Source organism: Lepisosteus platostomus, chromosome 5, assembly GCF_059453375.1.
Source record: "Lepisosteus platostomus isolate fLepPlt1 chromosome 5, fLepPlt1.hap1, whole genome shotgun sequence".
Classification (NCBI taxonomy): Eukaryota; Metazoa; Chordata; class Actinopteri; order Semionotiformes; family Lepisosteidae; genus Lepisosteus; species Lepisosteus platostomus.
In genome coordinates, this window is record NC_142615.1 from 2022067 (window position 1) to 2036625 (window position 14559).

The window sequence follows — 14559 nt, forward strand, 5'->3', positions numbered from 1 at the left end:
ACTGTAGGTCTATCTGGGTTCTAGACCTCTGGACTGGGGTTCTGGACCTCTGGAGTGAAAGGGTGGAAACAGAACCTCTTCCTTCGGGTCGGGCCGGACGGGGGAGTGAGTGAGGGCGGCGAGCTGCAGGGATCGAGCTCGGAGTGAACCGGGAAGCACCCACCGGGAGAGAGGTCAGACTACAGGATCCTGACTTCATTCTTGTCAGTGAGAAATATCAAATACGCGAACGCTCAGATCCGATCTCGTCATTGGGATATCTGCATTCAGACCTCTTTCTCGTCACTCAGGGTCTTACCAGAGAGCAGGCTGAGAGAGACGGTCTTTCTTCTAGTGGAGTGAGGACCACAGGTGTACTGTCCAGTGTCTTCCTTCTTCAGGTTGTGTATGTGTAGGGAGCAGTCAGACAGTACCGTCAGTCTCCCAGCCCTGTCTGTCTGTGTGGTAACAACCTGTCCGTTCTCGATCAGCAGTGTCTCGGGCCCAGACCCAGTGTTGTATTTCCAGGAAACTGAATCGCAGCTCCTGTCTCCATCACAAGGCAGAGAGACATTCCCTCCCTCAGAGGAGAACAGCTGCTGACCTGCAGGACAGACGCACAACGTGAGCTCCCGTCACCTCTTCATCACCTTCAGCCACAGTCAGACACTCCTCCCTCTGTTCTAGTGTCTACAGCTCTGATGTCTCCTCTTCCTCACCTCCTCTCTCTGTTCTAGTGTCTACAGCTCTGATGTGTCTCCTCTCCCCTCTTCCTCACCTCCTCTCTGTTCTAGTGTGTCTACAGCTCTGATGTGTCTCCTCTCTCCTCTTCCTCACCTCCTCTCACTCTGTTCCAGTATCTACAGCTCCTCTCTACTCTCTATTCTCAGTTTCCTCTCTTCTTCCTCTTTCAGTGTTGTGGTTTATAATTCTCACCCTTTCTCTTCAAGAGAAGCGACGCGTCACATCTCCAAACACAAAGAAACAGGATCGGGAAATTAGCAGCTTTCCTCCTGACCTCATGGTGTCGTAAGAACTTTCAAACGAGAGGAGGCTCATAGCCAACGAGTCTGTTCGGTAAGATGAGTTAGTAGTTTATTCGTTAACCAGGAGCTCACCCAGCTGTGTCTGGAGAGAAGCCAGGGAATCGGCTTCAACCACAGGGCTGGGCAGCCTGTTCCCCACCCCCACCCCCCTCTGTGTACAGAAGAGCCTCCTGCTCTCACTTCTCAATGGCCTTCCTCGAACCCCAGTCCCTCTGTCTCCCTCCCTCCGGTTCTGTCCGGACCTGGTGACCCGACTCACCCTGCGCGGAGCCCAGCGCCCAGATCAGGAGAGGTGCCATCAGAGAGGGCAGCGCCGACCTCATTGTCCAGTCTGCCAGTGTGCCCCTCGCCCTCTCGCCCTCTCGGTCTCTCCCTCCCTGCAGCGACAGAAGCAGGAAGCGACTCTGAGGCTGAACTGGCCGGTGGAGAGAGCCGGCCCCTTCCTGTCAGAGGCGCTAACCACAGCCGCTTGAGAAAGAGCTGAGAATGGGCGTCGAGGAAAAAATAGGAGTTTTCTTTTCTTCGTTAGCTGTGAGAGAATCCGCACAGCTTGTTTCCCACCCCCACCCCCCTCTGTGTAAAGCAGAGCCCCCTGTCCTGGCTGGAGGATCTCACCCAGCTGTGTCTGGAGAGAAGCCGGGGTATCGGCTTCAACAGCAGGGCTGGGCAGCTTGTTCCACACCCCCACCCCCCTCTGTGTACAGCAGAGCCTCCTGTCCTGACTGGAGGAGCTCACCCAGCTGTGTCTGGAGAGGAGCCAGGGTATCGGCTTCTGTAACAAAGCAGAGAGAAGTCCGGAGTTTCTCTTTGCCTCCTGCTTGGTGGTGTGTTCCATTTGTCTTCAGCTCGGTGTGGTGAACTACTGTGAACGAATCCGGTGATATGATCGTTCCTCTCGGCTGGAGGTCTCTCTCGATGGCACGACGCCGCATCGGTCTGGGGAGCAGAGGGGGTGCTGTGCTCGGACTCGGAGGAGCAGGACCGAGCCGGACTGCTGCCCTCAGACTCGTGAGCTGTACAGCCGACAGCAGAGCCTCCTGCTCTCCGAGCTCATGCAGCACCAGCCACAGGGGTCACACTGACAGGTAGGGGTACAGGCTGGGTTCCCCTGCCATCTTTTCCCAGATTTTCATGACTATCCAGAGGCCGACAGTGGGAAGACGGGTTTGGATGCAGGTTAGATGGTCTCTCCTGTATAATTTTTCCTATTTTTCGAAGATGTCCAGAAGCTGACAGTGGAAAGACAGGTATGTATGCTGATTGGACTCTCTCCTATATTATTTTCCAGGATGTCCACAGGCTGACATTGGAAAGACAGGTGTGGACGGTTAGTTGTGATGGAGGTTGGATGCTTTTTCCAGGCTGTCCAAAGGCTGACAGTGGGAAGACAGGCATGGATGCAAGTTGGATGGTCTCTCCTGTATTCTTTTCCCTAATTTTTCCAGGATGTCCAGAGGCTGACAGTGTGAAGACAGGTGTGGACGGGGAGTTGGGAGGGAGGTGAGGAGCTCTCTGCTGTCTGTATTTCTTCCTCTGTGGCGTCTCTCTGCTCGTCTTTCTCTCAGTCCAGCTGCATGTGGTCTGTGAAACAGCAGCTTCGCAGTGCTGAGCTGGGATTAGGACCGGTGGGTTGCAGAGTTCAGGGTTCGATTCCAGAGGGGACTTTGCTCAGATAGACTGTTCTGATAGTGTTTTATTATATTGGCTGTATTGTAGACAGCAGACTCCTGAATTCTCATGAATACTTTCTTAATCACCTTAACACTCACACTGACACACTGAACTGTACTGTGTTTTAGTATTTGTCCCTGAATAGTGCTGAACTGTTTCCTGTAGTGTTGTAGTACTCAAACTTGTATACTGTACTCTCAGCTGTACTGAGCTTTAATACTCTGACACACCTGTGTGAAGACGTCTAAAATGGACAGTTGTAACACTCATACCTGCGTACTGAACTCTGTACGCTGTACTGTAATACTCAGACAGATCTGTGCGCTGAATTCTCCACTGTACTGTGCTTGAATAATGACAGATCAGTGGGCTGTACTGAACTTTAATACTCTGTGACAAACCAGTATTTTGAACCCTTGACTGCAGTGCACTGCAATACTCAAACCTGTGTGCTGAACTCTCTCCTGTACTGAGCTGTAATACTCTGACACACCTGTGCGCTAAACGGCTTTGTGCTTTAGTATTTGAACCCTAGTGCTGAACTGTTGCCTGTTGAGACTGACTGTACTCTCAGCTGTACTGAGCTTTAATAGTGTTTGACACACCTGTGTGAAGAACTCTGACATGTACAGAGTTCATTACAACTGTACACTGTACTATAATACTCAATGACACATCTGTGTGCTGAATTCTCCACTTTAATCATTAACGACAGATCACTGTGCTGTACTGAGTTTTAATAGACAAGCCAGTATTCTTTACCCTTGTAGTGTAATATAATATAATACTCACAGCTGGACTGAACTCACCTGTAGTGAACTTGAATTCTCAAACCTGTGTACTGAACTCTCTCCTACACTGAGCTTTAATACTCCTTAACACACCTGTGTGCTGAGCTGTATTGTTTTAGTATTTGAGTGCTGAACTGTTTTGAGTCCTGTAGTTTTGTAGTACTGAACCTTGTGTATTATACTCTCAGCTGTACTGAGCTTTAATACTCTGGTACACCTGTGTGACGAACTCACATACAGTATGCACATGTTCTGATACGTACTCAAAGCTGTGTACTAGCTCTCCCTTCTATTCATAATACACATCTGTGTACTGTTCTGGAGTGTACTCTGCTGTAAAAATCAAGGACAGATGAGTGTGCTGAACTCTCACTTGTACTGAACTTTAATACTCAAGCCTGTGTGTTGAACTCTCACCTGGACTGAACTTTAATGCTCAATGACACACCAGTATTCTAAACTGTCACTTGTTAGGAACTTGAATACTCAAATCTGTGTGCTCAGCTCTCACCTGGACTGAACCTTAATGCTCAATGACCCAACAGTATTCTGAACTCTCAGCTCTCACCTGAACTGTACTAAAATACGTAAACCACTCTGCTGATCTCTCACTTCCACTGATCCATAATACTCAGGGCCATGCTAATACTGTGTGCTGTAGTTTAACATTCAGACCTCTGTGTGTAATATTCCAACTTTGGTGCTGAACTGTTTATTGTACTGTTGTAGTTCTCAGAGCTGTGCTGAACTCCCTTCTACTGAGGTTTAATGCTCAAATGTGTGTTCTGACCTCTCACCTGTACTGTTGTAATACTCAGCCTTGTTTACTGAAGTCTACACCTGTACTCCTGTAGTACTCAGAACTATGTACTGAACCCTGCACCGGTGTTGTTATAATACTCTGATCTGTATACTCATCTGTCCTGTTGTGTTCCTCAGACATGTATACTGCACTTAACCTGTATTATTGTAATACTCAGATGTGTGGACTGATCTCTGTACCTCTGTTATAGTACTCTATGTATACTCCTCTGTACTATTGTAATACTCAGACCTATGTACTGCACTCTGTACCTGTACTATTGTATCTCTCTGCCTTGTGTCCTGAACTCTGTACCTGTACTGTTGTAATAATGTGACCTGTGCCCTGAACCCTGTACCATTGTACCCCTCTGCCTTGTGGACTGAACTCTGTACCTGTACTGTTGTAATACTGTAATCTGAACACTGTACCATTGTACCCCTCTGCCTTGTGGACTGAACTCTGTACCTGTACTGTTGTAATACTGTGACCTGTTTCCTGAACTCTACACCTGTACTATTGTAATATTGTACTCTGAATACCCCTCTGCCTTGTGTCCTGAACTCTGTATCTGTACTGTTGTAATACTGTAATCTGAACACTGTACCATTGTACCTCTGTGCCTTGTGTCCTGAACTCTGTACCTGTACTGTTGTACTACTGTAATCTGAACCCTGTACCATTGTACCTCTGTGCCTTGTGTGCTGAACTCTGTATCTGTACTGTTGTATTGCTGTGATGTCTGCACTTAATTTTGAACCTGTACCACTGCCTTCCTCAGCCGTCTGTAACAAACTCACCTGTAGTGTTGTAAGGCTCAGGTAGGGAGGCTGAATTTTCTCTGTGATGTTATTTACAAAATGGCATGTCTCTATTGAAGTCTTCTCTGTATTGTGCTCTAATAGTGCAGCCTATTTTTCTAACTCTCACATGTACGAGTGTGATGATCAAACTACAGCACTGAACTCTGTACCTGTACTTTTGTAATATTCAGATCTATGTACTGTGTTTTGTACCTGTCCCGTTGCCGTAGTCAGACCAGTGTTAAGTGAACTCTGTACTTGTCCTGTGACACTCGGTTTTCTGCACTGTGCTGTGTACCTGTCCTGTTCCAGTATTCAGACCAGTGTCGAGTGAACTCTGTACCTGTCCTGTAACACTCAATTGTCTGTACTGTGTTGCCTACCTGTCCCGTTGCGGTATTCAGACCAGGGGTGAGTGAACTCTCTACCTGTCCTGTTGTAAGAGTGTGACCCGTATATTGTCCTTTCACCTGGAGTGCTGTAATACGTTACCTGGTGCGTGACTTCTTGCCCAGCTGGTGCTGTCCCATCTCACAAATAAGCAGACCTGCCCACGGTCCAGTTCTAATGCTGCCACCTCTGTGCTGGACTGTCCCCTGTTAATTCCAGGAGGTGTAGGCTCACATCTGTGCCCATGATGCACTGGTCCACTTCAGCCCCGTCCTCAACCCACCCTGCAGCTGTTTCAGTGTGCAGACCTGTCTGCTCAGCTCCTGCCAGTGTTGGGCAAGAAGGGTTAAGCGTGTGTGCTGAGGTGTGGCCTGTACCATGCTGCAATCGTTACACACCGCCACCCGTCTGCGCACAACGCAATTGTGTTGAGCCTCGGCCACGCTCGCCTGCTGTTCTTAACAGCTCTGCCCATTTCTCTGGGCTTGCTGACGGGGGGGTAATTTGAGTGACTTTGCTCAGTCTCAGACTGTGTTTTGCTCCCCCAGGGCGGAGCTGGGCTGGGGACCGCTGGGGCACGGGAGCCGAGGCGGAGCTGCAGTCGGGCTGGAGCAGTGGCTAGGTCCTTCCCGAACGGCGGCTGCCTGTTACACTACGTACTTGTCATCTCTGTGATTTCAACATACTGTACCACATCCACGCTCCAGCCAGGGCAGCGTACGTTCCCCCCCTGCCTGTATCGATTCGTATTACACAGTGTGTGTGTGCGCACGCAAAGGCAGGTAGTGTTGATAAGGGGAGGAGGGAGTGGGCTGTCTCCACCATCTAGCTTTCTCAGTGGGACTGTCTTGCTGCAGGACCTCTCGAACTACATTTCCCAGCAGGCTGTGGGGGGGGGGGGGGGAGGGGATAACGGTGGCCAATGGAATACCTCCCCTGGGTTGATGGGGGACAGGTGCTGTCAATTCAAGCCTGCAGGCGGTGTATATAATGAGGGGATGCGAGAGTAGAGCTCAGACCCTGCTGGAGCTCCTGCAGAGACACTAGTTCACCCTTTCTGTGTGGCTTTTTGTGGGAAAGATGGCTCGGTTGCAGGGAAGCTGTGATGAGGGGATATATATATATACATACACGTTGAGCAAGTGGGCATGTTTTAAATAAAGCAGGAGCTGATTCCTTGATTTATGTCTCCTTTTACGATTCAGTGGCTAGGACTGCTCGCGGTTGATACTCTGCTTCATCTTGAAACTCCCTCTCCTTGTTTAGCTTCAGTGTGGCTCTATCATGGCTCTTGTCAGAACCATATTACCCAGAGTGCACTGTAGCTTTCAGTCAGCTGCCCAGTGGGAGGAGGAGTCAGGTGACACTAAAGCAGCAGGAAGTGGAGTCAGGCCCTGTTCCTGCAGACAGAGCCCAGTGCTGGTGCACCTCCAGGAGCAGTTCAAGCAGAAGGACCATCTCCCAGCCTCTCTCCAGGAGTGGTTTGTTCAGCTGTGGGCACCAGTCAACAGGATGGCAGCTGCTGTGCTTCTTGGTGCGCTTGTCTTGCAGGGATCGGGAGTGGAAGGTCACTGGTGGGCCTGTGGTAATTCACACATGCTCCCAGTGGGACCAGGGTCAGTTATACAGTTAGCTGCTCTGACCTCCTGCCCAGCAGAGTCTCTGGCTGATCAGGAGCTAAACCCAGTAGTTTTCCCATCTTTTTTCAGCTCAGGGGACAAGAGACCTGTCCTGGGCCAGTGTCCAACTGACAGCCCAGGACAGGTGGACAGCTCTGCAGGACAGACTCACAGCCACGAGGTAGGGAAACAGGGCTCTTTATTCACAGATCAAGATGAAGCGTTCCAGAAACCACAAGACAAACCTCTAGTTCTTCTCCCAACTGTAGCTAGACGTGCAGTCGGCTTCCCCAGGCCTCTGTGAAGACAAGTCAGACTCCCAGCTCCCAGGCTCAGCAGTCAGACCTCCTCCCCCGACACAGCTCAGCTCTGCAGCTCTTCCCTCCTGCTCTGCTCAGCACAACTGCTCTCTGTCCCCAGCAGCACCAGACTGAAGGCCTCCCCTCCTGCCTTTTAACTGTCTCCCCACCAATCGTCTTCCACCAATTAGGCAGGTGATTATAGGCAGCAGGTTGTTCTCCTGGGCCTCGTTGGGGATGATCCCATATAAAAATCAGACTGTTAAACGAGGGCTGGAGCTTGTTTTGGGTCTCAGCATTAATCTTGCTGGATGTCCTACAGGCTCCTCTGTGTTGGGGCTCAGTTGTTCCTAAAAAATCAATAAAAATAAAAGTGTAATTATGTGAATATTTGTGCAAATTAAATGAAAGCCAAGCATCTTGTTTTCTACAGGTTTTGATCCCACAGCCTTTGCGTTAGAAGCCCAGAGCTCTTCCACTGAGCCACAGCGTCTCTATGAGTCTGGGGCTCCTGTGTGCTCTTGGCCTTCCCAGCTCAGGGTTCGAGACTGAGGGATAAAAGACAGACCGAATGAGCTCTCCTTCAGGACAGGAGCCAGTGGAGGAGTGGAGATGGTGCTGAGCTCCTGAGCACAAGGTTGTGGGTTCAAGTCCTGGCTGAGAGCTGAGGTGAATTTGCAGTGTGATTCTCCCCAGCAGTGAGAAGTAAAAGCCCACAGCCTTTGTGTCTTTATTTATCAGTGTTACTGTTCACAAGAACTAAATTAACAAAAGCTCCAGGTCCTTCCAGGATTTGAACCCACAACCTCCAGGCAGAAGTCCAGAGCTCTTCCCCTGAGCCACAGCGTGTCTTTGTAGGTGTGGGGCTCCTGTGGGCTCTTGGTCTTCTTCCCAGTTCAGGGCTGAAACGGAGGGATAAGAGACAGACCGAATCCCTCTCTGCTCCGGGCAGCAGATGGAGGAGTGGAGACAGTGCTGGGCTCATGACTGCAAGGTTGTGGGTTCAAATCCTGGCCAGTCCCTGGTAAGTATCACCCAGGTGAGTATCCAAGGTAAGTATGTGGGCTGGGTAGACAGGAGGGGTAGACAGGGCTAGGCAGGAGGGTGGGACAGTCAGGTTGAGAGGGTGGGGTAGGTAGGACAGGCAGGGCCAGGTAGTGCAGGTAGGAGGAGGGTGGGGTAGACAGGCCCAGCTAGCAGGTGGGGGCAGGGGCAGGTCAGCTGAGAGAGGACAGGCAGGACAGGCAGGGCTGGGAGGTGCAGGCAGGGGGTTAGGTAGAGGGGGTAGATAAGGGGTAGGCAGGGCTAGGAGAGGTAGACAGGTACAGGCAGCAGGAGGTGGGTGGGGTAGGCAGGATGAGGTAGGGTAGAATAGCAGAGGGGTAGGTTAGGGGAGACAGGGAGTTGGGAGGGTCAGGTAGGCAGGAGGTGGCCTGGGCTGAGGAGGAGAGAGTAAGAGAAGGAGCAGAGAGGAGCCCAGGCCACAGGGGGGGGTCAGATAGGAGGGGGTAGGCAGGTAGAGTAGAGAGGAGGGTCAGGTGAGGCAGGAGGTGGCCTGGGCTGAGGAGGAGAGAGTAAGAGAAGGAGCAGAGAGGAGCCCAGGCCACAGGGGGGGTCAGATAGGAGGGGTAGAGGGGGTTAGGTGGGCAGGGCTAGGAGAGGCAGGCAGGAGGAGGTGGGTGGGGTAGGCAGGAGCAGGTAGAATAGGGGGTGGGGTAGGTGGTGGAGGAGGAGGATGAGGAGGGGGTGTTGACAGGTAGGGGGAGAAGAGGAGGGTGGGCTGATGTTCTTCCCCTCCCCCCCCCTTAGTATCTATAAATAAATACTATTTATATATATTACAGGTACTAGATACTAATTTTTTTTATAATGACACTAGATACTAATGGGGGGGGGAGAACATCAGCCCACCCTCCTCTTCTCCCCCTACCTGTCAACACCCCCTCCTCATCCTCCTCCACCACCACCTACCCCACCCCTTCTTCTACCTGCTCCTGCCTACACCACCCACCTCCTCCTCCTGCCTCTCCTAGCCCTGCCTACCTCCTCCTATCTGACCCCCCCTGTGGCCTGGGCTCCTCTCTGCTCCTTCTCTTACTCTCTCCTCCTCAGCCCAGGCCACCTCCTGCCTCACCTGACCCTCCTCTCTACTCTACCTGCCTACCCCCTCCTATCTGACCCCCCCTGTGGCCTGGGCTCCTCTCTGCTCCTTCTCTTACTCTCTCCTCCTCAACCTAGGCCACCTCCTACCTCACCTGATCCTGCCTGCCCCTCCCAACTCTACCTGACCCCCTGTCTCCCCTAACCTACCCCACCCCCATGCTATTCTACCCTACCTGGTCCTGCCTACCCCACCCACCTCCTGCTGCCTGTACCTGTCTACCTCTCCTAGCCCTGCCTACCCCTTATCTACCCCCTCTACCTAACCCCCTGCCTGCACCTCCCAGCCCTGCCTGTCCTCTCTCAGCTGACCTGCCCCCACCTGCTAGCTGGGCCTGTCTACCCCACCCTCCTCCTACCTGCACTACCTGGCCCTGCCTGTCCTACCTACCCCACCCTCTCAACCTGACTGTCCCACCCTCCTACCTAGCCCTGTCTACCCCTCCTGTCTACCCAGCCCACATACTTACCTTGGATACTCACCTGGGTGATACTTACCAGGGACCGGCCAGGATTTGAACCCACAACCTTGCGGTCATGAGCCCAGCACCGTCTCCACTCCTCCGTCTGCTGCCCGGAGTGGAGAGGGATTCGGTCTGTCTCTTATCCCTCCGTTTCAGCCCTGAACTGGGAAGAAGACCAAGAGCCCACAGGAGCCCCACACCTACAAAGACATGCTGTGGCTCAGGGGAAGAGCTCTGGACTTCTGCCTGGAGGTTGTGGGTTCAAATCCTGGAAGGACCTGGAGCTTTTGTTAATTTAATTCTTGTGAACAGTAACACTGATAAATAAAGACACAAGGGCTGTGGGCTTTTACTTCTCACCCTCTCACTGCTGGGGAGAATCACACTGTAAATTCACCTCAGCTCTCAGCCAGGACTTGAACCCACAACCTTGTGCTCAGGAGCTCAGCACCATCTCCACTCCTCCACTGGCTCCTGTCCTGAAGGAGAGCTCATTCGGTCTGTCTTTTACCCCTCAGTCTCGAACCCTGAGCTGGGAAGGCCAAGAGCACACAGGAGCCCCAGACTTATAGAGATGCTGTGGCTCAGTGGAAGAGCTCTGGGCTTCTAACACAGAGGCTGTGGGATCAAAACCTGTAGAAAACAAGATGCTTGGCTTTCATTTAATTTGCACAAATATTCACATAATTACACTTTTATTTTTATTGATTTTTTAGGAACAACTGAGCCCCAACACAGAGGAGCCTGTAGGACATCCAGCAAGATTAATTCTGAGACCCAAAACAAGCTCCAGCCCTCGTTTAACAGTCTGATTTTTATATGGGATCATCCCCAACGAGGCCCAGGAGAACAACCTGCTGCCTATAATCACCTGCCTAATTGGTGGAAGACGATTGGTGGGGAGACAGTTAAAAGGCAGGAGGGGAGGCCTTCAGTCTGGTGCTGCTGGGGACAGAGAGCAGTTGTGTTGAGCAGAGCAGGAGGGAAGAGCTGCAGAGCTGAGCTGTGTCGGGGGAGGAGGTCTGACTTGTCTTCACAGAGGCCTGGGGAAGCCGACTGCACGTCTAGCTACAGTTGGGAGAAGAACTAGAGGTTTGTCTTGTGGTTTCTGGAACACTTCATCTTGATCTGTGAATAAAGAGCCCTGTTTCCCTACCTTGTGGCCATGAGTGTCTGTCCTGAGAGCTGTCCACCTGTCCTGGGCTGTCATTTGGACACTGGCCCAGGACAGGTCTCTTGTCCCGTGAGCTGAAAAAAGATGGGAAAACTACTGGGTTTAGCTCCTGATCAGCCAGAGACTCTGCTGGGCAGGAGGTCAGAGCAGCTAACTGTATAACTGCCCCTGATCCCACTGGGAGCATGTGTGAATTACCCCAGGCCCACCAGTGACCTTCCACTCCAGATCCCTGCAAGACCAGCACACCAAGAAGCACAGCAGCTGCCATCCTGTTGACTGGTGCCCACAGCTGAACAAACCACTCCTGGAGAGAGGCTGGGAGATGGTCCTTCTGCTTGAACTGCTCCTGGACGTGTACCAGCACTGGGCTCTGTCTGCAGGAACAGGGCCTGACTCCACTTCCTGCTTCTTCAGTGTCACCTGCCCACTCCTTCTCCTCCTCACACTGGGCAGCAACTGAAAGCTACAGTGCACTCTGGGTAATGTGGTTCTGACAAGAGCCACGCTGAAGCTAAAAAAGGAGAGGGAGTTTAGACATGAAGCAAGAGAATCAACTAAGAGCAGTCCTAGCTGGTGAATCAGAAAAGGAGATAGAAATCCAGGAAAAAAAATCCAGTACTGTGAAAGTAGGCCAGCTCCTGCTTTATTTAAAACATGCCCACTTGCTCAATGTGTATGTATATATATATATCCCTCCATCCCGGCTTCCCTGCAACTGAGACATCTTTCCCACAGAACACCACCCAAAGGGTGAACTAGTATCTCTGCAGGAGCTCCAGCAGGATCTGAGCTCTACTCTCTCACCCCCTCATTATATACACTGCCTGCAGGCTTGAATTGACAGCACCTGTCCCCCATCAACCCAGGGGAGGTATTCCATTGGCCACCATTATAAGTCTCTCCCCCCCCCCCCAGGCCTGCTGGGAAATGTAGTTCAAGAGGTCCTGCAGCAGTCAGGAGTGACAGAGAGGGTAGAGATTGGATCCCTTCCTCCACCCATTATAGACACTGACATTCAGCCCGCAGGCGTGGTGGTGTGTAACCATCGAAGCACAGGACGGGCAAAACCACAGCCCCTCGTTTTAACCATTCCAGCCCAACGGAGGCAAGAGGTGAGCCCACAGGGCTGCACAGTGCCCCAGCTGCAGCAGGGGGTCCGGACACAGGGGTGCGCAGTACCCCCGCTGCTGTCTGGGGTTAGGACACAGGGCTGCACAGTGCCCCCGCTGCAGCAGGGGGTCCAGACACAGGGGTGCGCAGTACCCCCGCTGCTGTCTGGGGTTAGGACACAGGGCTGCACAGTGCCCCCGCTGCAGCAGGGGGTCCAGACACAGGGGTGCGCAGTACCCCCGCTGCTGTCTGGGGTTAGGACACAGGGCTGCACAGTACCCCCGCTGCAGCAGGGGGTCCAGACACAGGGGTGCACAGTGCCCCCGCTGCAGCAGGGGGTCCAGACACAGGGCTGCACAGTGCCCCCGCTGCAGCAGGGGGTCCAGACACAGGGCTGCACAGTGCCCCCGCTGCAGCGAAAAGACACATTCCTAATGCAAGAAATTGTATAGGGCTAATAAAGAATCATTATCATTATCAGCAGGGGGTCCAGACACAGGGGTGCACAGTACCCCCGCTGCTGTCTGGGGTTAGGACACAGGGCTGCACAGTGTCCCCGCTGCAGCAGGGGGTCCAGACACAGGGGTGCACAGTACCCCCGCTGCTGTCTGGGGTTAGGACACAGGGCTGCACAGTGCCCCAGCTGCAGCAGGGGGTCCGGACGCAGGGCTGAAGGGTACGAGTCTAGCATGAGCACAGCTGTGAACCTACCCCTCTGAGCATTACAGTACAGAACAGGGATCAGAAAGCTGCAGTACAGTCACACCCCTGGGAGGAATATTACAACAGTACAGGGAGAAGCAGAGCACTACTGGGTTCTAACCCTGGGAATAAGGCAGAGTGTAAATATTACAGCACAATTCAGGGGAGAAATACAGTAGGTTACAGGGTTAAGTACGTCTCTGACTCGTATAAGTGTACAGGAGGAAAGTTCAGTACACAGTATTACAGCCCTCTGAGTGTGACAAAAGCACAGGGGCTGAACTTGGGAACAAGATGAAGGCCGTCACGCCCCAGCTCCAGATCCCAGTGGTACACCAGTACAGAGGAGGAGTTTACTACCCCCATAAGTGAAACTAACAAAGGTTGGAAAAGGAGAGCAGAGTCCCGATACGACTTCAGCATGAAAAGGCAGCTGTGGAGTTTGTACCAGCAGAACTCCGCATTAGAGCACAACGGGGGAGGTTATTATATAAGTCAGACAAGCAGGAGTATAGGGGCAGAGTTCAGTACACAGGGAACAGTTTTACAGCACGCAGGGGGTGGAGTCCAGTACCTTCTTCTCCCTCTGTCAACTACCGAGTTCCAGCCACACCTAGGAGTGTTACAACAGCACAGGTACAGAGTTGAGGAAGAAGCACCAGTGCTAGGCAGAGTTCAATATAGCATTGCACCTGTAGGTGAGCTCAGTATCCCTGCTTAAGAAACCGTGCACATGAGAGATCATTGTGCAGAGTAGCACAGCACTGTAGTGTAAGGGCAAAGTTCAATACACAGCTGTGAATACAGATCAGATTATCAAACAAGGAAAGGTACACAGCTCAAAACACACCTCAGATATAACAAATAGTACAGCTAGGAACACAGATCAGATTATCCTAGAAGTAAAGGTACACAACTCAATACACCCATCCAAGTATAACAAACAGTAGAGGAGAGAATACAAATCAGATTATCCTACAAGTACACACTTCAATGCAGACAGCTGAGTATTACAAAGAGTACAAACAAGAATACAGATGAAACTATCATTAATGTACAGGTACACAGTTCAATACAGACAGCTGCATATTACAAACTACAAATGAGAATACAGATCAGACTATCATAGAAGTACAGATACACAGTTCAATACAGACATCTGAGTATTACAAAGAGTACAAACAAGAATACAGATGAAGCCATCTTTAAAATACAGGTACACAATTCAATACAGACAGCTGTGTATTACAAACAGTACAAACGAGAATACAGATCAGACTACCAGAGATACAAGTACACAGTTCAATACAGACATCTTAGTATTACAAACAGTACAAATGAGAATACAGATCAAGCAATCTTGAAAGTACAGGTACACAGTTCAGTACACACAGCTGAGTATTACACATTGTACATTTAGTCAGTATACACAGGGAAGGAATACAACATTACAGGTAAGGATACAGATCAGAGTATTATACAGTACAGGTACAGAGCACACATCTGAGTATTACAAAGAGTACGGGTGAGTTCAGTATACACAGTT

General features: G+C 51.3%; 1 protein-coding gene and 2 long non-coding RNA genes across 9 annotated transcripts in view; 1 reads left to right on the top strand and 2 right to left on the bottom strand.

The window, feature by feature from the left end:
* LOC148662401 (uncharacterized) overlaps positions 1 to 1413 on the bottom strand; it is an 8167-nt gene extending 6754 nt beyond the window's left edge. For all 4 annotated transcript variants that reach the window (XM_088631113.1, XM_088631112.1, XM_088631110.1 and 1 more), the window contains exons 1-2: positions 1285 to 1413; positions 299 to 583 (exon numbers count right to left, since the gene is read on the bottom strand). In XM_088631113.1, coding sequence (XP_088487239.1) covers positions 299 to 583; positions 1285 to 1348 — 349 coding nt within the window. In that variant the 5' untranslated portion in view covers positions 1349 to 1413. The remainder of the gene's footprint in view (positions 1 to 298; positions 584 to 1284) is intronic.
* The window catches only part of LOC148662402 (uncharacterized), an 8048-nt gene extending 260 nt beyond the window's left edge, over positions 1 to 7788 (top strand). Inside the window, exons 2-3 of one of the 4 annotated variants that reach the window (XR_015936308.1) lie at positions 8 to 2201; positions 2314 to 7788. This is a non-coding gene — a long non-coding RNA (uncharacterized LOC148662402). Of the gene's footprint in view, positions 1 to 7 lie in introns of all 4 variants that reach the window. The other 3 variants (XR_015936306.1, XR_015936307.1, XR_015936305.1) reach the window with 3 other exon arrangements.
* LOC148662403 (uncharacterized) lies at positions 7284 to 12717 on the bottom strand. The gene is made up of 3 exons (XR_015936314.1): positions 11181 to 12717; positions 10385 to 11092; positions 7284 to 7750 (listed from the first exon to the last, which is right to left on the bottom strand). It is a non-coding gene; the product is annotated as an uncharacterized LOC148662403 (long non-coding RNA).
* Between the last annotated feature and the right edge of the window lie 1842 nt (positions 12718 to 14559).